Source organism: Melanostigma gelatinosum (genome assembly GCF_949748355.1).
Source record: "Melanostigma gelatinosum genome assembly, chromosome: 15".
Taxonomy (NCBI): Eukaryota; Metazoa; Chordata; class Actinopteri; order Perciformes; family Zoarcidae; genus Melanostigma; species Melanostigma gelatinosum.
The window spans coordinates 817,501-845,000 of NC_136648.1; the positions used below are offsets into that span (position 1 = coordinate 817,501).

General features: G+C 47.7%; 1 protein-coding gene across 1 annotated transcript in view; it reads left to right on the top strand.

The window, feature by feature from the left end:
* lamc1 (laminin, gamma 1) overlaps window positions 1–27,500 on the top strand; it is a 69,269-nt gene that overhangs the window by 23,580 nt on the left and 18,189 nt on the right. Inside the window, exons 2-7 of the mRNA XM_079285147.1 lie at window positions 4,799–5,103; window positions 11,256–11,386; window positions 14,819–14,985; window positions 16,451–16,639; window positions 17,412–17,529; window positions 20,450–20,548. Coding sequence (XP_079141273.1) covers window positions 4,799–5,103; window positions 11,256–11,386; window positions 14,819–14,985; window positions 16,451–16,639; window positions 17,412–17,529; window positions 20,450–20,548 — 1,009 coding nt within the window. The remainder of the gene's footprint in view (window positions 1–4,798; window positions 5,104–11,255; window positions 11,387–14,818; window positions 14,986–16,450; window positions 16,640–17,411; window positions 17,530–20,449; window positions 20,549–27,500) is intronic.

Genomic DNA, 27,500 nt, shown 5'->3' on the forward strand with positions numbered 1-27,500 from the left:
ACTTTTACCGTATACTTGCACGACATACTTTTACCGTCTACTTGCACGACATACTTTTACCGTATACTTGTACTACATACTTTTACCGTATACTTGCACGACATACTTTTACCGTCTACTTGCACGACATACTTTTACCGTCTACTTGCACGACATACTTTTACCGTCTACTTGCACGACATAGTTTTACCATGTACTTGTACTACATACTTTTACCGCATACTTGCACTACATACTTTTACCGCGTACTTGCACTACATACTTTTACCGCGTACTTGCACTCCATACTTTTACCGCATACTTGTACTTCATACTTTTACCGTATACTTGCACGACATACTTTTACCGTATACTTGTACTACATACTTTTACCGTATACTTGTACTACATACTTTTACCGTATACTTGTACTACATACTTTTACCGTATACTTGCACGACATACTTTTACTGCGTACTTGTACTTCATACTTTTACCGTGTACTTGCACGACATACTTTTCCCCCGTACTTGCACTACATACTTTTACCGCGTACTTGTACTTCATACTTTTACCGTGTACTTGTACTACATACTTTTACTGTATACTTGCATGACATACTTTTACCGTATACTTGTACTACATACTTTTATCGTATACTTGTACTACATGCTTTTACCGCCTACTAGTACTACATGCTTTTACCGTCTACTTGCACGACATACTTTTACCGCGTACTTGTACTACATACTTTTACTGTATACTTGCACGACATACTTTTACCGTATACTTGTACTACATACTTTTACCGTATACTTGCACGACATACTTTTACCGTATACTTGTACTACATACTTTTACCGTATACGTGCACGACATACTTTTACCGTATACTTGCACGACATACTTTTACCGTATACTTGCGCGACATACTTTTACCGTATACTTGTACTACATACTTTTACCGTATACTTGCACGACATACTTTTACCGTATACTTGCACGACATACTTTTACCGTATACTTGTACTACATACTTTTACCGTATACTTGCACGACATACTTTTACCGTATACTTGTACTACATACTTTTACCGTATACTTGCACGACATACTTTTACCGCGTGCTTGCACTACATACTTTTACCGCGTGCTTGTACTTCATACTTTTACCGTGTACTTGCACGACATACTTTTACCGTATACTTGCACTACATACTTTTACCGTGTACTTGCACGACATACTTTTACCGCGTACTTGCACTACATACTTTTACCGCGTGCTTGTACTACATACTTTTACCGTATACTTGCACGACATACTTTTACCGTATACTTGTACTGCATACTTTTACCGTATACTTGCACGGCATACTTTTACCGTATACTTGTACTACATACTTTTACCGTATACTTGCACGACATACTTTTACCGTATACTTGTACTACATACTTTTACCGTATACTTGCACGACATACTTTTACCGTATACTTGTACTACATACTTTTACCGTATACTTGCATGACATACTTTTACCGTATACTTGCATGACATACTATTACCGTATACTTGTACTACATACTTTTACCGTATACTTGCACGACATACTTTTACCGCGTGCTTGTACTTCATACTTTTACCGTGTACTTGCACGACATACTTTTACCGTATACTTGTACTACATACTTTTACCGTATACTTGCATGACATACTTTTACCGTATACTTGCATGACATACTATTACCGTATACTTGTACTACATACTTTTACCGTATACTTGCACGACATACTTTTACCGCGTGCTTGTACTTCATACTTTTACCGTGTACTTGCACTACATACTTTTCCCCCGTACTTGCACTACATACTTTTACCGCGTACTTGTACTTCATACTTTTACCGTGTACTTGTACTACATACTTTTACCGTCTACTTGTACTACATACTTTTACCGTATACTTGCACGACATACTTTTACCGTATACTTGCACGACATACTTTTACTGTATACTTGCACGACATACTTTTACCGTATACTTGCACTACATACTTTTACCGCATACTTGCACTACATACTTTTACCGCGTACTTGCACTACATACTTTTACCGCGTACTTGTACTACATACTTTTACTGTATAGCATGAGAAAGTTGTTTCATGAGCTTTTATTTTGGTAGGACAGCCGTCTTGTTGGGGGTAAAGAGTCCACAGCAGCAGAGCTGTAAATGTAAAGGATCTGCATGCAGTCTGGTGGATCTGTTGTCTTTTTGTCCCGTCGTCATGCGGAGACGAGGACATAAAGATGCGTACAGCGCGCTCTTTGTTTTGCGCTCTCGACTGTAAGATTCTTCCTCTCATCAATACGACGATTGTTCTGGAAGAAGAAGAGACAGAATTCCTCCCGACGGACGGTCGGGTCACTCCTCACTGGAGGAACACCGTCATCTCCTGCTGGTGCTTGTTGTCTGACAGCACCATCATGTCCTCCACATGCCCCCTCGTCCAATCGGAGTGTCCCTCTGGCCCAGCAGCCACCTGGGCTCAGGGCTTTTTGAGTCCAGATGCTTTCCGTCCCGTGTGAGGATGTGGAGCCGTTCTTTTTTGTGTTCCATGTGACGGGAGTGACTTCCTGTCCTCCGCTCAGAGGCTTTGATGTGAAGCCAGAGACGTTGTGAATAAAACTCCTTTTCTCCTGAAACCATCATCACAAACACACAGCGCAGCTTTGTTCCAACTTCCTCACATGGAACTTGACATTCTTGTCTTCAAAGACATCAAATCTGACCAGAACCAGGTCCAGACTTTGTGCCCTTTCACTCATGTTGTGGTTGAACACACAGACTGCTGATAAGAAGAGGACGTCGTCACGGTGACGTCTCTCGTTGGTTTGTGGAAGTTTTGAAGCCTCGAGTTCTGCGTTCTGGCCGTCGCCATCTTGTTTTATCAACCAGTGAACAGGAAGCGACCATATCTGGACTGAGGAGGAGTGACTTATACGTCTCTGGTAGAGACCTGTCAATCACTGTGTAGCCCCGCCCTAAAGCATCCCCTGTTTTATGGTCTGTTTGACTCTAAATGGACCATAATGTACTAAATGAACTACTAACTAACAGATGCTTAGTTCCTCAAAGAGAAAATGACTCATTGATTATGAAACCAGCTGCTGATCGATCGATACAGCAGAGTCTCAGGCCGCCTCCTCGTCTCTGTAGACACGAGAGTTAAAGTGCTGCTGTGTCCGTCCGTTGAATCAATTCGGCCCCGAAGAGTTTCTCTGGTGGAGGACAGGTGTGTTTGGACTGAAGTGAACCAGACTGCCCAGTGGCTGTACTGGTCTCCTCCCAGTCCGGTCCGGTTTCACACAAACAAAATGGTGGTGATACCAGCCGGTCATTGTTTAAAACTAGTCTCCACCTGCAGCTCAAATGTAACGACTTCGTATGAACCTTGACGCAGAAAGGTCCTCACAAGTCAGTGACGCCCACACACCTACACACACACACACACCTACACCTACACACACCCACACACACCTACACACACACACACACCTACACCTACACCTACACACACCCATACACACCTACACACACACACACACACCTACACACACACACACACACACACCTACACCTACACACACACCTACACACACCCACACACACCTACACACACACACACACACCTACACACACACACACCTACACACACACCTACACACACACACACTCACACACACCTACACCTACACACACACCTACACACACCCACACACACCTACACACACACACACTCACACACACCTACACCTACACACACACCTACACACACCTACACACACACACACACACCTACACACACACACACCTACACCTACACACACACACTAACACTAACACACCTACACACACACCTACACACACACACACACCTACACACACACACACCTACACCTACACACACACACACCTATACACACACACACACACTAACACTAACACACCTACACACCCACACACACCTACACACACACACACCTTCACACACACACACACACTCAGTGGGAGGAGGAAGCCGGTGTGTTTGCAGCTTCATTGTTTCCTGTAATAAACTGCAGCCTTTTGTCGAGCGTCCCTTCGGTGCTATCGGCTGCTTCACCTTTATTTGCCGTGGACACAGAGGCCCCCGGGGGCCCCTGACTGTCAGCACACTGTTTCCAGAGCAAACACCCCCCGTCCCTCTCCAACACGGCGGCGTTCTTCACGCGCTGACTGACGGCTCCAGGAACACGGAGCTCGACCGGCCTGCTGGGACTCGACCAAGTATGCGGCGAGGAAGCGAGAGTCGGGGTCCGCTTCACATTCCAGATCCTCGTCTCCCCCTCGTCCGCTTCCTGCTGAGACCACAACAATAATAATATGAATAACAATATTAATCATCCATCACAGGGACGGTTTCTGTGCAGCTGCAGCGTCTACGAAGCCTCAGAAGCACTTCAGGTTGAACGTAAACGTGTCAAATACATCTCAGCATTAATATTAATATTTAGTCCATAAATCACTTTGTTGTCAGACGACGTCCAACAAAACCCTTCATCAGCCTTTAAGGTATCATGACGTTCAGCACTGATCAGCTCTTCTGTCTCCAGCTGGACTTTGTGTCTCGTGTCGCACTTCAAAATGTAAAAATAACTTCTAAATATCGTGGAAATTAGATTATATTTGTGAAACAAAAGAAGTGAATTCATGATGCTGAATTCCCACAGTGAATGATGTCATGAAGATGTGTAATCAGTGTTGTCTTCCTGTCCTCTGCAGGGAAATCCTTCGACATCACCTACGTGCGCCTCAAGTTCCACACCAGCCGCCCGGAGAGCTTCGCCATCTACAAGCGCACCAGCGAGGCGGGCCCCTGGGTGCCCTACCAGTACTACAGCGGCTCCTGTGAGAAGACCTACCAGAAGGGGAGCCGCGGCTTCATCCGCACCGGGGAGGACGAGCAGCAGGGGCTCTGCACCGACGACTTCAGCGACATCTCGCCGCTTACCGGAGGAAACGTGGCCTTCTCCACGCTGGAGGGCCGACCCAGCGCCTACAACTTCGACAACAGCCCCGTCCTCCAGGTGAGCCGCTCCAACGCTTCCGAGTCAACTCATTGTTCTTAAAGGAGTCAGAAAAAAGCACTCGATCAACCCCTCAGATCATAACGTGGGGTCCTGACGAGGGGCGACAAACCCCGGGTCTTTAAGTGAAGCCAGAGCTTCACGTGTTAACGCTGCATTCTCTCTAGTGTCCACCAGGGGGCGACTCCTCTGGTTGTATAGAAGTCTATAGAAAATGACTCTACTTCTCTCTTGATTTATTACCTCAGTAAACATTGTAAACATGAGTTTATGTCTCAATCTCTAGTTTCAAGTCTTCTTCAATACAGCATGATGTTCATTTAGTACATTATGGTCCATTTAGAGTCACACAGACCATAAAGCAGGGGATGCTTTAGGGCGGGGCTACACGCTGATTGACAGGTCTCTACCAGAGACGTCACGTGACTACGTCCTCTTCTTATAGACGGTCTGTGGTCCTGTGCTCTGAGTATCGAACCAGCAGCATGAAGTCAGTGTTGTGGTCCCGTCCGAGTGAACCTGTTGAGAGAAACGTTGACGTGTTCTATTAATCTGCACTGATGGATTTCATCACAACGTGTAACTCTGCAGTCCACTTCCTGTCCTCCTTATTCTGCTGAGGAACAGTGGTGACGCGTTTTTTCCCAGCAGGCTGTTCTGCAGGTCAGGTTGCAGGTTTTCAAGTGTTTTTTAGTTGCAACACGTTGCTAGGCGACGCCCACGGGTTTCTCACTGCAGCAGCAGCTCCGTTTGACTGCAGCTGGACCTCCTCCTGCTCCTCCTCCTGCTCCTCCTCCTGCTCCTCCTCCTGCTGCTCCTCCTCCTGCTCCTCCTCCTGCCCCTCCTCCTGCTCCTCCTCCTGCTCCTCCTCCTGCTCCTCCTCCTGCTCCTCCTCCTCCTGCTCCTCCTCCTGCTCCTCCTCCTGCTCCTCCTCCTCCTGCTCCTCCTCCTGCTCCTCCTCCTGCTCCTCCTCCTGCTCCTCCTCCTCCTGCTCCTCCTCCTGCTCCTCCTCCTGCTCCTCCTGCTCCTCCTCCTGCTCCTCCTCCTCCTGCTCCTCCTCCTGCTCCTCCTCCTCCTGCTGCTGCTCCTCCTGCTCCTCATCCTGCTGCTCCTCAGTGTGTTTGTGTTTCCATGTTTCTTCACTCTCTCAGCTCGTTGCTTCATCGTCTTCATTCTTCTTCTCTCTTGACTTTGTTGCACAACGTTGAGCTGATTCTTCTTCTCTGGTCTTCAGGTTTTATTGATGATTTTTAACATTTATGAACTTTTAAAAGCATAAAACAAACAAACTTAAAGATCTAAATAATACAGAAACCAAGAACTTCCTCCTGGAGACGTCTCCGACCGACAGAACGAGACGTCTCCTACCGATGACACGAGACGTCCCCTACCGACGACACGAGACGTCCCCTACCGACGGAACGAGACGTCTCCTACCGACGGAACGAGACGTCTCCTACCGACGGAACGAGACGTCTCCTACCGACGACACGAGACGTCCCCTACCGACGACACGAGACGTCCCCTACCGACGGAACGAGACGTCTCCTACCGACGGAACGAGACGTCCCCTACCGACGACACGAGACGTCTCCTACCGACGGAACGAGACGTCTCCTACCGACGACACGAGACGTCCCCTACCGACGGAACGAGACGTCCCCTACCGACGGAACGAGACGTCCCCTACCGACGACACGAGACGTCCCCTACCGACGACACGAGACGTCTCCTACCGACGACACGAGACGTCCCCTACCGACGGAACGAGACGTCTCCTACCGACGGAACGAGACGTCCCCTACCGACGACACGAGACGTCCCCTACCGACGACACGAGACGTCTCCTACCGACGGAACGAGACGTCTCCTACCGACGGAACGAGACGTCCCCTACCGACGACACGAGACGTCCCCTACCGACGGAACGAGACGTCTCCTACCGACGGAACGAGACGTCTCCTACCGACGGAACGAGACGTCTCCTACCGACGGAACGAGACGTCCCCTACCGACGACACGAGACGTCCCCTACCGACGGAACGAGACGTCCCCTACCGACGGAACGAGACGTCTCCTACCGACGGAACGAGACGTCTCCGACCGACGGAACGAGACGTCTCCTACCGACGACACGAGACGTCCCCTACCGACGGAACGAGACGTCCCCAACCGACGGAACGAGACGTCCCCTACCGACGGAACGAGACGTCCCCTACCGACGGAACGAGACGTCCCCTACCGACGGAACGAGACGTCCCCTACCGACGGAACGAGACGTCTCAGACCGACTGAACGAGACGTCTCAGACCGACTGAACGAGACGTCTCAGACCGACTGAACGAGACGTCTCAGACCGACTGAACGAGACGTCTCCTACCGACGGAACGAGACGTCCCCTACCGACGACACGAGACGTCCCCTACCGACGGAACGAGACGTCCCCTACCGACGGAACGAGACGTCTCCTACCGACGGAACGAGACGTCTCCGACCGACGGAACGAGACGTCTCCTACCGACGACACGAGACGTCCCCTACCGACGGAACGAGACGTCCCCAACCGACGGAACGAGACGTCCCCTACCGACGGAACGAGACGTCCCCTACCGACGGAACGAGACGTCCCCTACCGACGGAACGAGACGTCCCCTACCGACGGAACGAGACGTCTCAGACCGACTGAACGAGACGTCTCAGACCGACTGAACGAGACGTCTCAGACCGACTGAACGAGACGTCTCAGACCGACTGAACGAGACGTCTCAGACCGACTGAACGAGACGTCTCAGACCGACTGAACGAGACGTCTCCTACAGACGGAACGAGACGTCCCCGACCGACAGAACGAGACGTCTCTAAACGAGAGTGAGCACTTGTTGTAGTGATGCATCATCTCCGTTTAAATGAACAGATTTAGCTCCGCAGCTCAGCTGTAAACTTCCTTATTTGACGTGTTGGCATGAAGCTATTTATACTGAAGCCGGGACTCTTTTAGGAGGCGTCAGACGGCTGTTTGTCGCTCGCTGACATTCCTGCTGTCTGTCATGTCTGAGTGGGAAATAACCCCCAGCTGAGACCAGTCCACCTTAACTGCTGCATTCCACCTTAACAACCAGCCGTCACTCGCTGTGATATTTATTGTGGAGCTGCGGTTCTTTAAAGCTGTGTCACAGATATCCATGAGACTTATTTATTTATATACGTTAGTACTCACACCCTTTACTGCAGTAAAAGTAACAGTACACACGACCAGTTTCCTCCTCCAGAGAGAGAGAGAGAGAGAGAGAGAGAGAGAGAGAGAGAGGGTTCACTGTGAGTCACAGCTGAGGGCAGAATCTGCTCCACATTCCCAGCAGTTACATGAGGATGTAACATCAGTGTGCTCAAGTCACAGGAGGAGGAAGAGGTTCTACTGAGGAGGACAGATGGACCTGAACATGAGTCAAACTGCTGCTTCCTCTCTGAACTCTCCAGAGCACATTCATCTCTACATTCATCTCTTTATCTGAATACTTGAAACAGGAGGCAGCTACGAGAACAGTTCCTCTCCAGGTAGGAAGTCACAGGAAGGAAGGAAGTCACAGGAAGGAAGTAAGTCACAGGAAGGAAGGAAGTCACAGGAAGGAAGGAAGTCACAGGAAGGAAGGAAGTCACAGGAAGGAAGGAAGGAAGTCACAGGAAGGAAGGTAGGAAGTCACAGGAAGGAAGGAAGGAAGTCGAAGGAAGGAAGGAAGTCACAGGAAGGAAGGAAGGAAGTCGAAGGAAGGTAGGAAGTCACAGGAAGGAAGGAAGGAAGTCGAAGGAAGGAAGGAAGTCACAGGAAGGAAGGAAGTCGTAGGAAGTCGCAGGAAGGAAGGAAGTCGTAGGAAGTCACAGGAAGGAAGGAAGGAAGTCGAAGGAAGGTAGGAAGTCACAGGAAGGAAGGAAGGAAGTCGAAGGAAGGAAGGAAGTCACAGGAAGGAAGGAAGTCGTAGGAAGTCGCAGGAAGGAAGGAAGTCGTAGGAAGTCACAGGAAGGAAGGAAGTCACAGGAAGGAAGGAAGTCGTAGGAAGGAAGGTAGGAAGTCACAGGAAGGAAGGAAGTCACAGGTAGGAAGGAAGTCATAGGAAGGTAGGAAGACACAGGAAGGAAGGAAGTAAGTCACAGGAAGGAAGGAAGTCACAGGAAGGAAGTCACAGGTAGGACGTCACAGGAAGGAAGGAAGGAAGTCACAGGAAGGAAGGAAGTCGTAGGAAGTCACAGGAAGGAAGGAAGGAAGTCACAGGTAGGAAGGAAGTCACAGGTAGGAAGGAAGTCACAGGTAGGAAGGAAGTCACAGGAAGGAAGGAAGTCACAGGAAGGAAGGAAGTCACAGGAAGGAAGGAAGTCACAGGAAGGAAGGAAGTCACAGGAAGGAAGGAAGTCACAGGAAGGAAGGAAGTCACAGGAAGGAAGGAAGTCACAGGTAGGAAGGAAGTCATAGGAAGGAAGGAAGTCATAGGAAGGAAGGAAGTCACAGGTAGGAAGGAAGTCACAGGTAGGAAGGAAGTCACAGGAAGGTAGGAAGTCACAGGTAGGAAGGAAGTCACAGGAAGGAAGGAAGTCATAGGAAGGAAGGAAGTCACAGGTAGGAAGGAAGTCATAGGAAGGAAGGAAGTCACAGGTAGGAAGGAAGTTGAAGGAAGGAAGTCACAGGAAGGTAGGAAGTCACAGGAAGGAAGGAAGTCACAGGTAGGAAGGAAGTCACAGGAAGGAAGGAAGTCACAGGTAGGAAGGAAGTCACAGGTAGGAAGGAAGTCATAGGAAGGAAGGAAGTCACAGGAAGGTAGGAAGTCACAGGTAGGAAGGAAGTCACAGGTAGGAAGGAAGTCACAGGAAGGAAGGAAGTCACAGGAAGGTAGGAAGTCACAGGAAGGTAGGAAGTCACAGGTAGGAAGGAAGTCATAGGAAGGTAGGAAGTCACAGGTAGGAAGGAAGTCACAGGAAGGTAGGAAGTCACAGGTAGGAAGGAAGTCACAGGTAGGAAGGAAGTCACAGGTAGGAAGGAAGTCATAGGAAGGAAGGAAGTCACAGGAAGGTAGGAAGTCACAGGTAGGAAGGAAGTCATAGGAAGGAAGGAAGTCATAGGAAGGTAGGAAGCCACAGGTAGGAAGGAAGTCATAGGAAGGTAGGAAGCCACAGGTAGGAAGGAAGTCATAGGAAGGTAGGAAGTCACAGGTAGGAAGGAAGTCGAAGGAAGGAAGTCACAGGTAGGAAGGAAGTCACAGGTAGGAAGGAAGTCATAGGAAGGAAGGAAGTCACAGGAAGGTAGGAAGTCACAGGTAGGAAGGAAGTCATAGGAAGGAAGGAAGTCATAGGAAGGTAGGAAGCCACAGGTAGGAAGGAAGTCATAGGAAGGTAGGAAGCCACAGGTAGGAAGGAAGTCATAGGAAGGTAGGAAGTCACAGGTAGGAAGGAAGTCGAAGGAAGGAAGTCACAGGTAGGAAGGAAGTCACAGGTAGGAAGGAAGTCATAGGAAGGTAGGAAGCCATTTATTGGTGCATAGTTCATATCAGAGAAACGTTTCTACGTGTTTCCTGAGAGCAGAAACGAGCGCTGAGGAAGCTTCAGATGTGTGTTTGTCCTCCAGCAGCTGCTGTGAGCGCTCCCTGCTGAACACAGAGCTGATAAGCTCCCTGCTGATGGGGAACACAGCGATCTCCGGCCTTCACTGGTTTCCCATGAGCCTGTGCAACACAGACGGGATGTTGAGCAACGTTCTTTATCCTCCGTCACTGAAACAGCTGTCCGTCAGTGATCCTCTCCATCTGGCTCTCGTATCATAACACCAAGAAGATAAATTCCATTTCACTTAGAGATGTCACAGTGGGAGTGTTTCTGGTGTTTCCCAGAGTTTCCCACAGCCTGGGAACTAAAAACCACATCCCTGCTTGAGGAATCGGGATCCAAGTTTTTTAGCGATTCAAGGAACTTGCATTCCATAAGAATGTTTCTACACATCTGTGTCTGCCTCGGCTGCCTGACTCATTGAACTCGCGCCACCATCAGGTCAACATGTTCATGTGTCTTTACTTTATGACCTGCAGACGGTCTTCATCCTCGCCTCCTTTATCTCGTGTTGCTGACAGGCCCGACGTCTTAACGCTGCGTCCATGTTGTGTCTTCTACAGGACTGGGTGACGGCCACCGACATCAGAGTGACCCTGAACCGGCTCAACACGTTCGGAGATGAGGTTTTCAACGACCCCAAGGTCCTCAAGTCCTACTACTATGCCATCTCTGACTTCGCTGTGGGGGGAAGGTAAAGGACAGAGGCACACACTGGAGGTTGTAGCTCTCGTGAGGACATAACAGGACTGATTTGGTTCATATTCAGATTCATTCTGCAGCTCCTGATGCATGTAGTCACCGACACATTGAGTACTTCTTTATCTTGTTTGCATGAGAGTGTGAACAAGTGTCAGCAGCCTGAGCTTCATGAAACCTGCTCAGAGAAAGGAGGCGTGACTGAATGACTCGAGTGCGGTCAGGGTGTTCTGTGGGTCCTGGTCTTGATGTGTCACTGTGTGGTCTGCGTCCCGGCGGCCTCCGCAGGAATCCACATCAGAACTCCTTTTCCTGCACGTCTAAATAAAAGAGAATTAAAGCTGCGAGCAGCGATGAACGGGCCCTCGCCATGTGCGCGTCGGGGTGCCGGCGAGACTCCGGCCTGCGCGTCCGAGAACGTCCGCGACCGTCGGACGGCGTGTCCGCGAGCGTGACGTGTTTAATCCTGTGTGGACCGCCTGATGCCGGAAATTACGTTTTGCAAATAGTCCGATGCTTCCTGTATCCTACAGAACACGTGCATTATGTAGCTCTGTATCAAGTGTAAACCACATTGTGTAAAAGTCACGTAAATCGGATGGTGTTTGTCAAAAAATGCAGATTTCCTTTCGCCAGCAGGTGGTGCTGTGAGTATTAGGGAAAATTAGCTTGTAGTAATCCTCAGGCCATGAGTGTTATCAAGCATGTGAAGTTTGGGACCGTTTGGAACAAGTCCAGCTGAGTTACATCAGACATTTCCTTTAGCCAGTAGGCTTTGCAGGTTTACTGTAGCGCCCCCGAGTGGTCAAATGCAAAACAATTGTCAGGGTATGTTACTGGATGCGATGTGCACATATGCTGAATATTTTTGGAATTTAGAACAAATGGTTGAGAAGTTATGTGTGTTGATATTTTGCCACGCACCTAAGAAGTGTATTGGTCCATATCTTGTAAACGCAAAGAGATATCAAAAAGATTTTGATAACTTTCGATGATCTAGATCCACTTATGATCCACGGCAAATTTCATAGAAATCGGAGCCAGCGTGTAGGAGTTTGCAAAAATGTGTTTTTTTCTCACTAAAGTCTAAATGGCTGACTTCCGGTTAGGTTTGGAGCTTAGAGCTTCCAGGGCCTTTTGGGTCCGTCTACATGTGATACATCTGTTTACCAAATGCTATACATCAAAATTTTATATGTAGATAGTGAAACGTACCGCGAGGGCTGCGTCGTCGAAATATTGTATAAATTCATACAAAATTGAAAATGGCAGACTTCCGGTAGGGTTTAGAGCATGGTCCCAAGAGACTTATTTTTAAGTCGCCATAGGATACATGTGCCTACCACGTTTCATACATGTAGCCAAAACGTAGCGCTGGGCTGCTCTTTTGAAATATTGTAGGGGGCGCTATAGAAGCAATTTAAAACGGCCAAGCCCAAAAACCATATACACTGTCTGCCTATGACCTATGACACATGTACAAAGTTCCATGACTTTTTGAGCATCCCAACACACTAAACCATCAGCTTCCTTTTTCATGGCGACCGATGCGTTGCCATGGCAACACCGTGCAACGAAAACTCACAATATTCATGATGATGCATCATCAATGTCTTAAGGCTATCCGTACCAAATTTGAAACTCATCAGGTCACCTGGCTAGGAGGTATGAAGAAAAGTATAAAATATGACATTTCTAGCCAGTAGGCGGCGCTATGAGTTATTGAATTTTTTTCAATTGAAATATGTTCAAGCTTGAAGTAGCATCATGCATGAGAAGTTTTGTGCGGATTGGATAATGTACCTTGGAGTTATAACAACTTATAAGAATTCATTTTTTCAAAAACAGTGAGGCAAAATGGCCGCCACGTCAAGGTTCTTCAATGAAAGCGCGAGATTTTGATAACTTTTAATCACAAAGGTCTTAAGAACATCCTGACCAAAGGAGAAGTTTATCGCATAAATTCTCTAGGAGGAGTTCGTTAAAATACGAAGGCTGAAATCGGCAAAAAGTGACAAAAAGCACAACTTCGCGGGTTTGCTGTAGCGCCCCCTAGTGGTTGAATGCAAAACAATTCTCAGGGTATGTTACAGCATGCGATGTGCACATATGCTGCAAAATTTGGAATTTTAGGACAAACGGCTGAGAAGTTGTGTTGATATTTAGCCACGCCCCTACGAAGTTTATTGGTCCATATTTTTTTGTAGCGTTTTTGTAGCTCTAGCTCAAGTGGACGTGTGTTAAATTTCAAGTTAATGGGACATACTGGCCGAGGGGCGTCGCCGGTCCGACTTGTAGGGGGCGCTAGAGAGCCATTTCTGAACACAGAAAGATGCATTATTTTTCAGATGGCTATATTCACCAGGCCTGACAAGTCCCCAAAATTTGGTGAGTTTTCATGCATGGCAAGTCCTCCAACCATGCGTACGTTTACCCCAACGGGTACAATATCAAGAGGGCCTCGCCAGCCCGACGTTGTCGGTTGCTCGGGCCCTAATAAAGGTTCCGACAGCATTACCAGAGTGTTAAACAGGCCGCACTGCACAGCCTCCACAGACATAATCTGTTTGAAATGTGGAGCAGATTTCCATTACACTGCCAGCATTCCTGGCATTCCTGGCCGGCAGGGTTGGATTACAAGGGAACCGGAATGGGGCGGACCGACCGCCGTGACGGGCGGAAGAAAAAGGGAAGAGTCCTGAGCTGGAGCACCTGCAGAGCTGCAGAATCGAACCTTTATTTACCCAAAGAGGGGTCTCTCTCAGCTCCACCGGCATCTACCTGAACGTGTTCACCTGAGAGCCGAGCACCACAGCCAATCACAGCAGCCAGTGGCACAGATATCCCCTCAGCCTATCAGAGCAGCCCAGTGGCACAGATATCCCCTCAGCCAATCAGATGTATCCAGGCTTCCTGCTTTAGGATTCCGCTCAATTATTCCAACATTTCCAGACTTGCAGCACTGTGATGGACGTGAAACTCTCCTTGATGAGTCTCCTTGTAGATACTTATATTTACAGCTACATGTATTTGTATATATGTATGTATACAGTTGTTAAAGTATGGTGTCGATAGCCTCTTTAGTAGTTCAGTCTTCCTTCTTGTCGTCAGTTTTTCCACCGCTCTCTGCCAATGAGACAATAAGCAAAGGTGGCTGCTGATCAAGTCCTGTCGTGTTGTGAGGGGCTCTTCCCCCCCGAGGAGGTTGAACAAAACCTTCACTCAGAACCACGGAGTGGAAAAAGTTCTCAGATGGAAAGTTCTGTCTGTTTTCAGACATATAATATCAGTCGGAGGAGTTGTTAAGGAGACGTGGAGAGCTCTGAGTCGCCTCTCTTTGTTAGTGTTAGCCGAGGTCTCACAGAATCATGGATGTTGTTGCAGTGTGTGTTGTGCAGGTGTAACAGGTGTGTTTCTGTGCCGTCAGGTGTAAGTGTAACGGCCATGCCAGCGAGTGTGTGAAGAACAGAGGAGGACGGCTGGTGTGTAACTGCAAACACAACACGGACGGCGACGACTGCAACGTCTGCAAGTCGTTCTACAACGACCGGCCGTGGAGGAGAGCGACCGCCGAGAGCCCCAACGACTGTCTGCGTGAGTTTACTGCAGATACCGCTGCTTTACTGCAGATACCGCTGCTTTACTGCAGATACCGCTGCTTTACTGCAGATACCGCTGCTTTACTGCAGATACCGCTGCTTTACTGCAGATACCGCTGCTTTACTGCAGATACCGCTGCTTTACTGCAGATACCGCTGCTTTACTGCAGATACCGCTGCTTTACTGCAGATACCGCTGCTTTACTGCAGATACCGCTGCTTTACTGCAGATACCGCTGCTTTACTGCAGATACCGCTGCTTTACTGCAGATACCGCTGCTTTACTGCAGATACCGCTGCTTTACTGCAGATACCGCTGCTTTACTGCAGATACCGCTGCTTTACTGCAGATACCGCTGCTTTACTGCAGATACCGCTGCTTTACTGCAGATACCCCTGCTTTACTGCAGATACCCCTGCTTTACTGCAGATACCCCTGCTTTACTGCAGATACCCCTGCTTTACTGCAGATACCGCTGCTTTACCGCAGATACCGCTGCTTTACCGCAGATACCGCTGCTTTACCGCAGATACCGCTGCTTTACCGCAGATACTACTGCTTTACCGCAGATACTACTGCTTTACCTCAGATACCACTGCTTTACCGCAGATACTACTGCTTTACCACAGATACCGCTGCTTTACCGCAGATACTACTGCTTTACCTCAGATACCACTGCTTTACCTCAGATACCACTGCTTTACCTCAGATACCACTGCTTTACTGCAGATACCGCTGCTTTACCACAGATACCGCTGCTTTACCGCAGATACTACTGCTTTACCTCAGATACTACTGCTTTACCTCAGATACCACTGCTTTACTGCAGATACTACTGCTTTACCGCAGATACCGCTGCTTTACCGCAGATACCACTGCTTTACCTCAGATACCACTGCTTTACCTCAGATACCACTGCTTTACCTCAGATACCACTGCTTTACTGCAGATACCGCTGCTTTACCGCAGATACTACTGCTTTACCTCAGATACCACTGCTTTACTGCAGATACTACTGCTTTGCTGCAGAGGTTAAAGTTAAACGCCTTCAAGCTGAACACAGAAACTCATCTCTCAGTAAGCAGCAGAGTAAATGGGATCAGCAGCTGTCTGGTGGGGCTGAGCCACGGAACAGATCACATGATGAAGTAGTCATGACAGCCCCTGGGGGATTGTGGGAGCTGTGGTTCCTGACGGCTGCACATTCATATCACAGATGTGTGACTAATAGGGTTCAGGAAAATATTAGTGTTTTTCTTTTCCTCCCACAGTCTACTGAATCGGTCATGCAGGAAGCTGATAGTATTAAAACAAACAGTTACATCTTCACTACTTCACTACTGCTACTGTTGTACTGCTCTACTGCTGCTTCTGCTTTACCCTTTACTGCTGTCGAGTACTTGGTACTTCACTGTACATAATAATAGTTTGTTGATAATAGTTGTGATGTTTCTCTCAGCCTGCGACTGCAACGGGAAGAGCTCTGAGTGTTACTACGATGCAGAGTTGTACCGGGCCTCGGGTCACGGAGGTCACTGCTCAAACTGTGCCGACAGCACGGACGGGCCCAACTGCGAGCGCTGCCTGGACGACTACCACAGAGACGCCGGCAGCAGCCGCTGCCTGCCCTGCGGCTGCAACAGCGTCGGTGAGTTCAGGGACGTTCAAATGTGACGTGAGCATCAGGAAGTCAGAGGAGCTGGAGACTGGAGCCATGCTCGCTGTTTACCCTTCATCCCGCATAGCTTCTCCAGCTCTTCTTTTTTTCTTCTTTTTTTTACCAAAATGTTCTGTTTGTTTGTTCTGTTTGCTCCTCTGTCTGTTTTTCTTTTTTTGTTTGTTTGTCTCTTTTTAAGAGGTATTTTGAAAAGTGCTATATAAAATTGATGTATTATTATGCTAAGCTAACCAGTTTTTATACTGAACATACAGATACAACACCAGTCTTTATCTGAACGTCTTTAGCTCAGCAAGAAAGTGAACACAAACAAGAACTTTTTCACGAGGTCAAGAATGAACATTAACGCTCCTGTTGCAAGTTTGAGTTTCCCCACAAACACTTGAACACACCACGAAGGATTTTCATAAATCACACTTTGCTGGCTAATATAATGTACTATTCAGATAGTTTCCGTGCTCCTCTGACGTCCCGGGGACAGAAGAGGCTCCGATGAGTGAACATGAGCAGAGAACATCAGCGGAGAACATGTGGAACCGCGGCCATGAACTCACTGGTTTGTGGTTTGTAACAGAGCGCAGCAACAAACCGCTGCTTTAATGAGAACCAGCTGCTCTTTGAGTCCCAGTGACACCAGATCTGTCCTGTAATGGTTTGTTCATGGGAGCTGATTGTTTGCACGTGGTGGACGGTGAATGTGCTGACGGCGTGTGTGTGTGTGTGTGTGTGTGTGTGTTTCCAGGCTCAGAGTCTCCTCAGTGTGACACCAGAGGAGTGTGTGCGTGTAAACCCGGAGTGACCGGAGAGAAGTGTGACCGCTGCCAGCCGGGATACCACAGTCTGACGGAGGCCGGCTGCAGGTAACGAGTGGAGTCTGGTGTTCATGTCATCATCGACACACCTTCTCTTACCTTCACTACTGTCACTGGGAGGTTTCTACCATTCACACATTTCTGCAGACGTTTTTTTATTTTATTTAAATGCCATAAAAAACATTTTTACAATGTAATACAGTACTTTTACTGTAATACAGTACTTTTACTGTAACAGAGTACTTTCACTGTGGTATTGGTATTTGTACTGTAACAGTGTACTTGTATACTGTGGTATTGGTACTTGTACTGTAACAGAGTACTTGTATACTGTGGTATTGGTACTTTTACTCGAACACTTTGATGAATGCGGTTCTCAGTGAATGATTGATTGAATCTGCAACAACTAATCATCGTTCATCGTTTACAGTTTGTCAGAAGAGATCATTTCCTGTTGTCGTCGTCCTCTCAGATATTAATCTGAATCTTTGTGACAAAACAAAACAAGATGTCCCCTTCACCAAACAATAAAAATAAATCAAATCAAATAACCGGCAGATTTATCAATAATCAGATGAATCATCAGGCTGGCCGTCGCGTTCACAGACAGTCTGGGTGTGTTTAGCCTAGCTTAGCACAAAGTCTGGAAGCAGGGGCAAACTGTCAGCATACAATCGTTCAGCTTCATTTACATGTTGATTGTTTAGCAGAAGTGCAGAAATATAAGAGTAAAAATGAAACTTTGAGCGCCCTCTGCTGGAGAGATACGAACATTATAACTTTATTAGAGTCTCTGATTGTCTGCTGGAACAGGACTAAATGTGTGACGGTCCAGGTGATGGTTATGACCATGGTGATTGCTATGATCATGGTGATGGCTATGATCATGGTGATGGCTATGATCATGGTGATGGTTATGACCATGGTGATGGTTATCATCATGGTTATGACCATGATGATGGTTATGATCATGGTGATGGCTATGACCATGGTGATGGCTATGACCATGGTGATGGTGATGACCATGGTGATGGTTATGATCATGGTGATGGTTATGATCATGGTTATGACCATGGTGATGGCTATGATCATGGTGATGGTTATGATCATGGTAATGGTTGTGATCATGGTTATGATCATGGTGATGGTTGTGATCATGGTTATGATCATGGTGATGGCTATGATCATGGTGACGGTTATGATCATGGTTATGGTTATGACCATGGTGATGGTTATGATCATGGTTATTATCATGGTGATGGCTATGATGGTGATGGCTATGACCATGGTGATGGTTATGATCATGGTTATGGTTATGGCCATAGTGATGGTTAAGATCATGGTGATGGCTATGACCATGGTGATTGTTATGATCATGGTGATGGTTATGATCATGGTGATGATCATGGTGATGGTTATGACCATGGCTGTGATCATGGTGATGGTTGTGACCATGGTGATGGTTATGATCATGGTGATGGCTATGACCATGGTGATGGCTATGATCATGATGATGGTGATGATCATGGTGATGGTTATGATCATGGTTATGACCATGGTGATGGCTATGATCATGGTTATGACCATGGTGATGGCTATGATCATGGTGATGGTTATGATCATGGTTATGATCATGGTGATGGCTATGATCATGGTGACAGTTATGGTTATGACCATGGTGATGGTTATGATCATGGTTATGACCATGGTGATGGTTATGATCATGGTTATGATCATGGTGATGGCTATGACCATGGTGATGGTTGTGATCATGGTGATGGTTATGATCATGGTTATGATCATGGTGATGGCTATGATCATGGTTATGATCATGGTGATTGTTATGATCATGGTTATGATCATGGTGATGGCTATGATCATGGTTATGATCATGGTGATGGCTATGATCATGGTTATGATCATGGTGATGGCTATGATCATGGTGATGGTTATGATCATGGTGATGGTTATGATCATGGTGATGATCATGGTGATGGCTATGATCATGGTTATGATCATGGTGATGGCTATGATCATGGTGATGGCTATGACCATGGTGATAGCTATGATTATGGTGATGGTTATGATCATGATGATGGTTATGATCATGATGATGGTTATGATCATGGCTATGATCATGGTGATGGCTATGATCATGGTGATGGCTATGATCATGGTGATGGTTATGATCATGGTGATGGTTATGATCATGGTTATGATCATGGTGATGGTTATGATCATGGTTATGACCATGGTGATTGCTATGATCATGGTGATGGCTATGACCATGGTGATGGTTATGATCATAGTTATGGTGATGGTTATGACCATGGTGATGGTTATGATCATGGTTATGATCATGGTGATGGCTATGATCATGGTTATGATCATGGTGATGGCTATGATCATGATCATGGTGATGGCTATGACCATGGTGATGGTTATGATCATGGCTATGACCATGGTGATGGTTATGATCATGGTTATGACCATGGTGATGGTTATGATCATGGTTATGATCATGGTGATGGTTATGATCATGGTGATGGCTATGATCATGGTGATGGTTATGATCATGGTGATTGCTATGACCATGGTGATGGTTATGATCATGGTGATGGTTATGATTGTGGTTATGACCATGGTGATGGTTATGATCATGGTTATGATCATGGTGATGGCTATGACCATAGTGATTGTTATGATCATGGTGATGGTTATGACCATGGTGATGGTTATGATCATGGTTATGATCATGGTGATGGCTATGATCATGGTTATGGTTATGACCATGGTGACGGTTATGATCATGGTTATGACCATGGTGATGGTTATGATCATGGTGATGGTTATGCCCATGGTGATGGTTATGATCATGGTTATGATCATGGTGATGGCTATGATCATGGTGATGGTTATGATCATGGTGATGGCTGTGACCATGTGATCACCGCTCTCTCTCCATCAGGCCTTGTTCCTGTTCTCCCTCTGGCAGCACTCAGGAGTGTGATGTGAACACAGGACAGTGTCGCTGTAAAGACCACGTGGAGGGTTTCAGCTGTGACAGGTACACACACACACACACACGTACACATACACACGCACACACACGTACTAGGGGTGGAGGAAAAAATCGATACAGAATAGTATCGCGATATTTTGCGTGGCAATATTGTATCGATACATGGACGCCAAGTATCGATCTTTTATGATATAAACCAAAATCTAAAAATCAAATCAATTGCTTTTTCAGTCCACCAGATGGTGCTGAGTTGTTTTCTGGTGAGGTCAGCAAAGGTCCCGGGTCAGCGTGATTGGTAGGAAGTTGGTCAAAACAAAGAGACATCTGACCTCACAACGGGGTTAAACCTGCCAACAGCAGCCGGCTCATGAGGAGAGAGCAGCGCATCACTGTCTCCTCCATGTCCACACATCACAAGTTACACTGAGTTATACAACTCTAATGTCATACTTATACAAGTTATAGTTCATATGCTGAGTTATATAACTCTAATATCCTACTTATATAAGTTATAGTTCATATACTGAGTTATATAACTCTAATATCATACTTATATAAGTTATAGTTCATATGCTGAGTTATATAACTCTAATATCCTACTTATACAAGTTATAGTTCATATACTGAGTTATATAACTCTAATATCATACTTATATAAGTTATAGTTCATATGCTGAGTTATATAACTCTAATATCCTACTTATACAAGTTATAGTTCATATACTGAGTTATATAACTCTAATATCATACTTATATAAGTTATAGTTCATATGCTGAGTTATATAACTCTAATATCCTACTTATACAAGTTATAGTTCATATACTGAGTTATATAACTCTAATATCATACTTATATAAGTTATAGTTCATATGCTGAGTTATATAACTCTAATATCCTACTTATACAAGTTATAGTTCATATACTGAGTTATATAACTCTAATATCATACTTATATAAGTTATAGTTCATATGCTGAGTTATATAACTCTAATATCCTACTTATACAAGTTATAGTTCATATACTGAGTTATATAACTCTAATATCATACTTATATAAGTTATAGTTCATATGCTGAGTTATATAACTCTAATATCCTACTTATACAAGTTATAGTTCATATACTGAGTTATATAACTCTAATATCATACTTATATAAGTTATAGTTCATATGCTGAGTTATATAACTCTAATATCCTACTTATACAAGTTATAGTTCATATACTGAGTTATATAACTCTAATATCCTACTTATATAAGTTATAGTTCATATGCTGAGTTATATAACTCTAATATCCTACTTATATAAGTTATAGTTCATATACTGAGTTATATAACTCTAATATCCTACTTATATCAGTTATAGTTCATATACTGAGTTATATAACTCTAATATCCTACTTATATCAGTTATAGTTCATATGCTGAGTTATATAACTCTAATATCATACTTATATCAGTTATAGTTCATATGCTGAGTTATATAACGAAAGTTACGAACGTAACTACGGTTCTATGAATCCTGGATGACCGCCAGAGGCAGTGCTTAACACTGGATGTATCCCGTCTCGCGCATGCGCAGGTCGAATATTTATATCAACAAAGTCACGTGTGACCTCGGATGACCACCGTCATCTATAAGTTCCGGTGTCATCCTGAGCTCAGTCCTATGGAATCTTCTCGCGAGTTCACGGGATTCCGAGTGACCAAGAACTCTGGCGGTCATCCAGGATTCATAGAACCGTAGTTACGTTCGTAACTTTCGTTCTATTTCATCCTTACTGACCGCCAGAGGCAGTGCTTAACACTGGATGACTTATACCAAAAGAGTCACGAGGAAGCACAGTAACTACCCCTTATAGCTCCGGCAGAGAAAATTGGCCAAGAACCCTCCCCAGTGGGTGAGGGTCGGCAACGTTAACTCTGTCGTGTTTGGTGAATGTGCTCGGTGATGCCCATGAGGCCGCCGCACATGTATCCCCCACAGGTACACCACTCAGGCTTGCCCTCGGTGTGGAGACACTCTTGGTAGTGACCCTTCACCCCGGATGGCCGAGCGCAGCCGCTCGCCTTGTATGTATCGGCAATGGCCTCCCCTATCCAGTGGGACAGGTGCCGTTTTTCCTTTTTTTTTTTTAAAAGGAGCACAGCCCTTCTTAGGCTCACCATAACCGACTATGCAGGCGGTGGCTTCCATATAAGCTCTGAGGGCCCACACTGGGCACAGCAGCCTTGACCTCTCCTCTCCCGATGGGGGAGGGGGGGGGGGGGGTCAACTTTGCCAGCTGGATAGGCTGGTTTATATGTGAACGTATCCACCCCCTTGGGAGAAACACTGCCTTAGGCCAGAAAGTGACACCCAAGCCATCTGAGTTCCACCTCAGACATGATTCTTCCACTGATAGGGCATGCAGCTCGCCCCCACATTGAGCTGAATTGACAGCAAGGAGAAAACCGTCTTGCTGATAGCCATCTAGGCTCCGCCTGTGCCAGGGGTTCAAAAGGACAAGCATAAGCTGTCCAGTACCAAGGGTAGGTCCCATGCAGGGGAGACCGGCCCTTATCCAGGAGAGACTGTAGAAACTCAGTACAGCAGGCACGGGGCGCTGTACTGGGGCCTTGTTCTGAGCCGCACACTAGTCGGAGAACAGCTTCCACCTGTTTCTTGTACTGCAGGCAGGTAGACCGCGCACTGGCATTCAGAATAGTCCGTCAGACTGGTTCTATGCAGCCACTCAGCATCCGGTCGGGCCCTCCCGTGACCCCTAATTGAAGGTGGCAGGGATTGGAATGCCAAATCCGACCCTCTAGTTGCGACAGGAGATCCCTCCTGTCGGGGAAGAACTCTGACAAGCTTATAGCAAAAGCAGAGGGACTGGTGGAAAGGCATAAAGAAGATCCTCTGGCCACGTGTGAGCCAGGGCATCTTGACCCAGAGGGCTGGTCCTCTCCGTCAGGGAGACCCAGTGGGGGCAGTGGGTCGACACGTCTGGATGCAGCCGCCACTCTCCCGGTGGAGGCTTGTAACGGAACAGGAAACCACAACCTTGTTCCATTCTCCTGGTGGGTACATTGCCCACAGGCTGGTCAGGCGAGGGGCCTCCCAAGTCAGAAGGCCACGGTGATCCCCGTAGCAACTTCTGCAGATCTGGTGCCCCATCGATAGTTCATGGGAAATCACAGCAGAGGTGCTGTCCACCGGACAAGCACATGCTTTCCCTTCAAACATGGAAGGAAGTGCTCGAGCGCTAGCTCTAGAACCTGGACCTGCGGTCTTTCAGCAGACAACTGCCCCCAGGCTGTCCCGTTCTGTCACCCTGCACCCGCCTTGAGAGGCAGGTAACTGTTGTGACAATCTCCTGGTGGAATGGAACCGAGCCCCTGGGGCTCGGTTCCTGGGACACTGTTCGCCAGATATGCACTCCCTCCATGGGGATAGTGAATAGATGAATAGACACTGTTTCGATAATATTATTGCCCTGTATCTGTGCCACTTGGCATCCAAGTGAAGGCTGTTCAGCCATCCGCACTGGGGCGACAGACAGGCCCTCATAGGGCCACCCTAATGAAGGTTATGCTCTGAGAAGGGCTCAGGTAGCTCCACTCCATGTTCACGTTGAGGCCTACCGGGCCACGTGAGAGAAGGCGAGCAGTGTCCTGTGGCGCCTGAAGCCGGGACGGCGCCTAGGTCAGCCAGTCGTCTAAGTACGGCAGTATGTTCCCGCCCTGCGATTGCAGGGGGAAAGGACAGCAGTAACACACTGTGGACACCCATGGGGAGATGGGAGAGTCCGAATGGAAGCACCCAGGACTGAAAGTTGTGGTGACGCACCATGGGAACAGGCGTCGATAGACGTGAACCACTCTCCCTTGGAAATCCGCTGATGGGAGAAAGAACCCTGACAGCCGGCCTGGAGACATCTCCTGGCACCCCTGCCGGGGGGGACGGGGACGTAAGTAGGGTTGTACAGGTAGCGGTCCGGCCTCTCAGCAGGACGCCGAGGCCTGTTGCGCTACTAGGGTAAGCTGGAGGCTGAGAAACGGCCTTGTGGGCCAAAAATGGGACCCCTAGGTCTGGGGGTGCAGGCATGTCCCTGCAAAGACCAGAGAACTGCTGCCAGGTCTGGCTAGCTCTAACAGTCCGCTGAAGCGCCTGTACAGCAGCTGACTCGAACAGCTCACCAGGCTCCACTGGGACAGTATGGAGGGTCCTCCTACATGTCTCAGATAGGGGTGACTGCGCCAGCCAAACCTGGCGGCGAGTCTGAACCAGGGTGGACATCATACATTCACGTTCCCTCGATATGAGCGCCAACGCCTGCAATGAAGCATCACTGAGCAGAAGCGTCGAAGTAGCCCGCTGCAGAGAATCTGCGAGGGAAAGCATGAGGTGGGAGAGGGAGTTGTCGATACGGTGCACAGCGCTGCTGTGTCCTAAGCCCTGGATAGCAGGTCATCTTTGACCCGACATTGGGTCGAGGGCACCTGGCATCGGGCCTCAGAGTCTCCTCAGGGGAAACTGATGGACGCCATAGTCGTCTAACTGGCTGGCATACGTGCAAGGCCAGATTTGCCACCTCCTGCATGGTCTGATGTAAGGCGGGAGAGAGCCCTGGTGTCTCCACCATGCACGCAACTCCCTCAGATATTCCTCGGAGGGAGGAAGAAAAGGTGGTGAGGGCGGGAAGGTGCCTGAAGAAGGCACTCACAGGTGGATGTTCCAGCTGCTGTGTATGCCCGGCGTGCAAGCGCCATACAAATGCCCAGGGTAGGTTGGGCTGGATTCAGCTGCCCTGACAGGGGGAGGTAGCCCTCCCGCATCAGGTGTTCCACTTCGGCCAGCCTAGCAGACCTTACTGCTCAAGGCGTGATGCCGCAGGTCCTGCCTGGGTTCTCCCTGCCAGGGCAAGAGGTCAGGGCCGTCCTCCGGCTGAAGAGGAGCTATACAGGTCCTATAGCCGGGAGAGTTTAACATGGCCGCGATTCTGGTGGAACCCTTGTCCCACTAGTTTATGCGGAATTCCAAATCAGTCCGAGCGGGAGCGCTCTGCTGAATGTTTAAGAGAACAGGCAGGGGGCAGTCAGTGGCGAGTGATCCTTCGGACACTCTTCCCTTAGCCAGCCGCTGCGGATATTGGTGACCCACCAGTTAGCCTGAGCGAGAGCACTCTGCAACTGTGGAAACAGGTCAGGCAAAGTCCTTATAGTGAGAGGGGCGAGGGCACTCTCTAAGCCCACTCTCTACACTAAGATAGTTGCTGCAGATATTAGTGTCCCCCCAGTTAGCTTGAGCGAGAGCACTCTGTTACCGTAAAAAACGGACAAAACAGAACACAGTCCGTACAGTGAGAGGGGAGCGAGGCCACTCTTCACTAAGATAGTTGCTGCCGATATTGGTGTCCCACCAGTTAGCTTGAGCGAGAGCACTCTGCCACTGTGGAAACAGGCCAGGCAAAGTCCTTATAGTGAGAGGGGCGAGGACACTCTTCACTAAACTAATTGCTGCAGATATTGGTGTCCCACCAGTTAGCTTGAGCGAGAGCACTCTGCCACTGTGGAAACAGGCCAGGCAAGTCCTTATAGTGAGAGGGGAGCGAGGACACTCTTCACTAAGCTAGTTGCTGCAGATATTGGTGTCCCACCAGTTAGCTTGAGCGAGAGCACTCTGCTACTGTGAAAAACTGACAAAAAGAACACAGTCCTTACAGTGAGAGGGGAGCGAGGACACTCTTCCCTAAGACAGCTGCTGCAGATATTGGTGTCCCACCAGTTAGCTTGAGCGAGAGCACTCTGCCACTGTGGAACAGGTCAGGAAAACAGTCCTCATAGTGAGAGGGGAGCGAGGACACTCTTCACTCGGATAGTTGCTGCAGATATTGGTGCCCCACCAGTTAGCTTGAGCGAGAGCACTCTGCTACTGTGAAAACGGACAAAAAAAAAACCACAGTCTTTACAGTGCGAGGACACTCTCCACTTGGACAGGTGCTGTAACTCTTGGTGTGCTACCAGTTAGCCTGAGCGAGGGCACTCTGCTAACTGATATCCGCTACCGATATGTCCATAATGTTTACAACAATCAATGGACACACCGAGTATTAGCTTAGTCTAGTTAGCCGGAGCGAACTCGACAGCCGTAATGCGTAAAAACCATCAATGGGCACAACCTCAATGTTGATTTAGTATAACTAGCATTCACCGAGTTAGCCTGAGCGAGCACATTCCGCTAACTGTGATCGTTGTAATGCTACAAAGTTGATGGCCACAGCCCCAGTACCAGCTTTGTTTAGCTAGTTTCCCACTGAGTTAACCTGAGCGAGGACGCTCTGTTAACTGTGACAGCTCTGTTAACTGTGACCGCCGTAAGGATACAAAGTTGATGGACGCAGTCCCAGTATCAGCTTTTGTTTAGCTAGTTTCCCACTGAGTTAACCTGAGCGAGGACGCTCTGTTAACTGTGACAGCTGTAAGGAGACAAAGTTGATGGCTACAGCCCCAGTATCAGCTTTGTTTAGCTAGTTTTCCACTGAGTTAACCTGAGCGGGGACGCTCTGTTAACTGTGACAGCCGTAAGGATACAAAGTTGATGGCTACAGCCCCAGTATCAGCTTTGTTTAGCTAGTTTTCCACTGAGTTAACCTGAGCGGGGACGCTCTGTTAACTGTGACAGCTGTAAGGATACAAAGTTGATGGCTACAGCCCCAGTATCAGCTTTGTTTAGCTAGTTTTCCACTGAGTTAACCTGAGCGAGGACGCTCTGTTAACTGTGACAGCCGTAAGGATACAAAGTTGATGGACGCAGTCCCAGTATCAGCTTTTGTTTAGCTAGTTTTCCACTGAGTTAACCTGAGCGAGGACGCTCTGTTAACTGTGACAGCTGTAAGGATACAAAGTTGATGGCTACAGCCCCAGTATCAGCTTTGTTTAGCTAGTTTTCCACTGAGTTAACCTGAGCGAGGACGCTCTGTTAACTGTGACAGCCGTAAGGATACAAAGTTGAT